General features: G+C 38.6%; 1 protein-coding gene across 7 annotated transcripts in view; it reads left to right on the forward strand.

Moving 5' to 3' along the window:
- ltbp1 (latent transforming growth factor beta binding protein 1) overlaps positions 1-5,991 on the forward strand; it is a 164,489-nt gene extending 158,498 nt beyond the window's left edge. For all 7 annotated transcript variants that reach the window (XM_023296177.3, XM_023296186.3, XM_035942162.2 and 4 more), the window contains 2 exons: positions 1,398-1,547; positions 2,161-5,991. In XM_023296177.3, the coding sequence (XP_023151945.2) occupies positions 1,398-1,547; positions 2,161-2,333 (323 nt within the window). In that variant the 3' untranslated portion in view covers positions 2,334-5,991. The remainder of the gene's footprint in view (positions 1-1,397; positions 1,548-2,160) is intronic.
- The last annotated feature ends 9 nt before the right edge of the window (positions 5,992-6,000 follow it).

Below are 6,000 nucleotides of genomic sequence, written 5' to 3' on the forward strand. Positions count from 1 at the left end.
CCAATGCTGAAAGCATCACAGGAAAACCAGACCGAGGTCCCGGGCAAAATGAGGAAAGTTTGAGAGGATCGAGGGTCGGATGGCAGTCCTACCAGGCTCTATGATGAACGGAGCGTTAGAAGTGGATGCACCCAGACTTTTTCTGATTGTGTATAATAAACCCTTTCAGAATGGTTTAGAAAATGCTCATACTGAACTGGTAGAATAGGAAAAATTTCTCCACATCGCAGTAGCTGCACCTGTTTGAAACACTTTGGCATGGAAATTCTATCTAACTGCAGCATCAGTTTGAGGGCATCTTTCCTTTGTCCTACCCAACATTCAAGCCCCTGCTTCTGCAATAACAAGGCTGCCTACAATTGCCATAGATAGATAGATAGATATATTAGATAAATACTTTATTAATCCCGAGGGAAATCAAAGTATTCTCTTCATAGATAACATGCAGTATTTTATATTTTGTTAAGCTCATTTTCAGTATTTCGCTGATTATCTTATCATCCTAATATATTCTGTGCAAACGTCTGTTCACCTGTTTTGTCTCTGTCCAGGCATTGTGATTTGCATACTTTTTTTTGTACTGTCATATTGCTCTAATAGAAAATAAAAAACAAAATACCTACTTCTTCTCTAAGGCAGGTCTTAAACTTACATAGCACATCTTATTTATTTGCTAAAGATGACGTCTTCAGGAAGCGTCATTTACACTGAATCTATCAATATGCACTACCATTCAAAAGATTGGGAACACTTAGAAACGTTTTTATTTTTTAAAGAAAAGCAGTTTTTTCAGTGAAGATAACATTAAATTAATCAGAAATTCAATCTAGACATTGAAAATGTGGTAAATGACTATTCTAGCTGGAAACAGCTGATTTTTAATGGAATATCTACATAGGGGTACAGAGGAACATTTCCAGCAACCATCACTCCTGTGTTCTAATGCTACATTGTGTTAGCTAATGGTGTTGAAAGGCTCATTGATGATTAGAAAACCCTTGTGCAATTATGTTAGCACATGAATAAAAGTGTGAATTTTCATTGAAAACATGAAATTGTCTGGGTGACCGCAAACTTTTGAACGGTAGTATACATCTTATATTTGTGTGTTCACAGGTGGTGTATAAAGTTACAGTCAGGTGCTGAGAGTGTTAAAACACCTGTAATCTACAATCAGTGGCTTCTTGTTTATGAACGCTGGTACGCACCTGTCCTTTGCCTCACTCTCTCCCTCCCTTGCGTTTAAAAGCCTCTGCTCTCACAGAACAGGCCGTCCTCTGATGTAGACTGCGGCCATCTGTGTCCTGGATCACTGTTTTCTCTCATGTCAGTCCCGCTAATGTATCAAACCTCTCACCTGCAGATGTCGGTATGATACATGTGTTTTTGTGCCTCAGATCCATACAAGGCATTCGAGGGTTTGAGAGCAGAGGAGTGTGGGATACTGAACGGCTGTGAGAACGGTCGGTGTGTCCGGGTTCAGGAGGGTTACACCTGCGATTGCTTTGATGGATACACCCTTGATCTGTCCCGCATGGCCTGCATTGGTAGGAGAGCAGACACACACCACTGAATTTCATTTCATTTCTTTATTTATTTGGACGGGACAGTGCATGTTAATGAATGTACAATCTCATAGGTTTACACAAGGTTGCAGTAAATAAGCTGGATTTAGCACAAGGCTAATTTCTATCCGTTGTCCCAAACGTAAAAGAAAAACATACAAAGTTACAGACGTATAAAAACAATAAAAAGACAATGATGCTAAAGTGCTTGTAGCTAAAGTGCCTGTTTTTAAAGTGCCTGATTTTCTCAGTGTTCACAAGTTTGATTGTTAATCAGTCATGTCTTATGCTGCCTCTTAAAACTGACAAAGGTGGAGCTTTCTCTGATAGCTATAGGTAAAGTATTCCAGTTTGTGCTACGTTTAATAGATAAGGCATTCTGCGCAAAGGAGGACTTTATAAATTTTACTCCACAGTAACCCCTGGTGGCTGACCTTGTATTAGTAATATCATAGACTTATATATTAAGCAAGCACTTTTAAATGATTTAAAATTCTCAAGGCTTAGAAATCTGTATTTCTTTAAGATGGTACAGTGATGAAATGAATGATGATGATCTTGCTTTATGTCATTCCTTTTCTCCTGTTTTCCACAGATGTGAACGAGTGTTCAGAACTGAACAACCGGATGTCGTTGTGTAAAAATGCAAAGTGCATCAACACAGTGGGTTCCTATCAGTGTGTGTGTCTGCCAGGCTTCAAGGCCTCAGACAAAGCCAACTACTGTGTGGAGGCAGAAACACAGCAAACATCCACACGCACACAGTGAGCATGGATGGACACTGGGGGGCGACAAGAGACACCAAAACCGCATGCACAAGCCTGTATTACTATACTTGTGAGGACGTCCACTGACTGCACTTTGTCACTGCCCAGTCCTCAGCAGCAGCCCTAAAGCTGGACTCCCTGCTGTGGTTCTAGCATCCAGTAGCACTCAAACCCCTAAACTCTTCACAGCTGACCATCAACAATGATCCAGAAGTCAGGGAGTATACTTTGACGTTAAACAATTTTTGCCCAAAATTTAAATATAACCTCCACAAGCTTAATCGTGACATGAATATTAACCTAATTTTGATTGTAATGTTACTCCATTATTTAAAAAGTCATCCAAATTCTTAACTGCTCTTACTGTCATTTTCACTCATTTCTGCTTGACATCACCATGGATTGTTTACAGCACTCACTGATTATCCTTTCTTCATTTGAGAGCTTTTCAACAAGGAATATTTTAATATAAAACTTTCCTAAATTTTATGAGTAAGAACTATAAATGTAGGGCTTTATATTGTAGGAAAAATAAAATGATAGTTTTTTTTAAAATGAATTTTTTTTTACCAACACCATTACTTTCTGAAAATGTCAAACTGGTCCTTTAGCTGGAGTGGGTAATAACTGGCACAAAAAAGGATCCTAATTGTTTATTGAAAAATAAGTTTGAGAAACAAAACGTAAAAATATGAGAAGAACAAAGAAGACTACAGAAAGTCTTGTTTTTCTTGGATCAGCTTGGAGGAACATTTAGTCTTCCTGTGTTGTGTTTCTGCTCAGTGAAGCTGACTCTTAGCTCTTACTGAATGTTAGTGACTCTGTCAAGTTTGTTGTTTGAACCTTCTTTGAATTTTAAGCACCACTGCAGCATTGTTGAAAGGACTCATCATTATTGTATTTCTATTTACTCTGTGCTACAATCTCATAAACTGTAGCATTGCATTCCGGGAATATTTTTAATGCATTTGAAGAACTTAATGGTGGACTCCAACATGGCATGCTAATTGCTTTCTGGCCTTAAAGGTTTTCTAGTATCCTTGTGCACATAGGATTCCCTTTTCCTGGCTGTAGGATGGTTTAACAGCCTAATTGATTTTCAAAAGAAACATTTCACAGAAAATTATTAGATCTTTCCTGCAAATTTATTTTCCAGATATGTCTGTTGTGGCTCTATGGTTCATGCAAACTTTCCACCTGCATTGTAGTGATTTGGGGAAATGAGATGTTGGTCAAAACAGCACACAAACAGTGTATATCGGGGTAAAACTCACGAGCTACCTGCACTGTACCAAAACCTGATTTCTGCATGAATCTTCTTAAACAAATATTTGCCACATGGAACAGCTTTTCTGCTCACTTAGGGATGTCAAGTTGAGGTAACTTGACAGCTGACCTACTCACTGGCACGTGTGGATGAATGATGCAGCACTTTTCGTTTGTGTTTCCACAACAGGATCTTTGCCTGAGAAGATTTAGAAATATGTGTGACAATTCTGTGGAAAATACATGCTTGACCAATCAGTGACATTTGCACGACTGCAAACCCCGTCACAGTCACACCTGTCATGTCCTACACCACAGATGAAACAGATTCCTGACTCCTGGGGAAAGTTCCTGCAGTGGAAACACAAAATAGTGGAGGGCAAATATAGTGTAGTGGATAATGAGCAAGGAGATAACACACATCCAGTGAGTCTGCAGTCAAATACATCGATGGTGCTGTACACTAAAATTTTCATACACATCCTGAGAGGGACTTTAACGTTTGATTGACTCAAAAAGTGAGAACCTTGTAGTGGTGCTAAAGGACAAGATAGGGGATCACTAGCTTTATATAGCCACACCTGTCTCCACAACACTGATCTGGCTGTACCTCACTTGCATCATACTATAGGGATGTGGGGAAATGCTCTGGCTTGTTTGTATTATTTAGAAAAATCAAATAGTCGTGGGCAGTGCTGGGCAGAAGAGCAACAGGGTGAAGCATTTACCAGCAAGGAGGCAAGTAGTGTCATTAAAATGGCTTATTGACCGACAAAAACAAGCAGACCTGCTTTCCTGCATGATCCAAAATCCTACATTTTTTGTTGTATAGACTGCTGCTTTGAGGTTGCTGTTGTTTTTTGTAGCGTAGGGGATCTGAAAATTGTAGCATGCAGAGAGCAGAAGTGGAAGAGAAAGCCATGTGAAATGAGCAGAGGAAATGTTAGGCTTGTACCCAAAGTCTACATTCTGTGAATCAGACTAAGGGATCACCAAAGTCAGCAGGAACATAATCTGGAGAAAACTCATCTCTGAATAAAATTTCATAGTAATTTATTCTATAGCTAAGATACTTCCAAAGGAAGCTGGACCAAAGTAGTGGGCTGACCAACCAATACTTCCATCATTAGAGCAGCACTGCTAGCATAGTGAACACATTTAGGTATCATTGCTTTAATGAATCCTTAGGGAATTTATAGCAACATATTTATTATGCTATCTGATTTATTAATCTATTATTTCTCTTTGTGTAAGATGTATTGTCAAAATGAATAATCCTGTTTGAAATCTCTTGTTTGATGGAGAGCCAGTTGAGTCAGTACTGAATTATTAACACTGAGGGGTTGATAAATGCTGAGTTTGAGCCCCAACAGCTCTGGCAAGCTGAAAGAAGTGCAGATCAGTTGGTATGTCTTCAACAAAATGTTTTTGATCCCTGAGAGGACACTTGGTCCTTAAAAGTATAGAAATACAGAACTTACAGACACAAATACACACATACACGCACACAAACTCACACACTTACTTAATCAAAGCCCATATATTCTGCACTGTATAAGATACACACTAAATGAAACAAACATTAATTTACTTGACATGAAGATTCAGCTTAATCTATGTGGTGCCTATGTGGGGGATAGAAACACACAATTGTATAAAATGTATGTTTTGTTTGTTGCTTTTCTAAGTTTCTTTGTCATTATGTTTTCAAGTGGAGTTTTATTTGTGTCATAAGAGGCCGTTTTTGTTTTTTTTTTTTGCTCATTTAACAAATTGACAAACCCTATGGACTCGTGCTGGGGGATCCAGTTGTATTTTGAACCCAGTCAAACTGATTGTGGATATTTAATTCTGTGAAGAGGCCAGCTGTCTGCTCCCTCACCTCCTCCATCGCCATCCCTCTGTCGTTTCTACGCCACATCATCACCATATCATGTAATATGCACATTTCATTTTACTCAAGAAAAATACTAATGGTGAGTCTTCAGGATAAGCTTTTGATGGGGTTTCTGTCTTTGTTTCGTCAATCAGAGAACTACTTGTTGAATGGAACACAAGACGAAGCCAAGCTTTATGTTTCTGTTAAAGAGCTAAAAGACTGTTGTGTTACCTGGTATTCGTCCCCTCCATGTTTTGAAGGGACTGAAATTAATTGTTTTATTTTTCCTACTTCTCTTATCTGTGTTTCACTGCAAAGTCTTGCCAGGTTGCAAAGCTGCTATGGGACAGCGATGGGAGAGAAGAACCTTGTGTACATTTAAACAAAGGAGTGGAGAAAACAGCTGATGTATTTGTAATTTGTACATGAATAAATAGCTTTTTCTATGAATTCATATCACAATGTACATTAAGCCCCTTGGTAATAAACCACAGATTGTGATATTTAACTTCAACTGCTTGTC

The sequence above is a fragment of the Amphiprion ocellaris genome, chromosome 16, assembly GCF_022539595.1.
Source record: "Amphiprion ocellaris isolate individual 3 ecotype Okinawa chromosome 16, ASM2253959v1, whole genome shotgun sequence".
Lineage (NCBI taxonomy): Eukaryota > Metazoa > Chordata > Actinopteri > Pomacentridae > Amphiprion > Amphiprion ocellaris.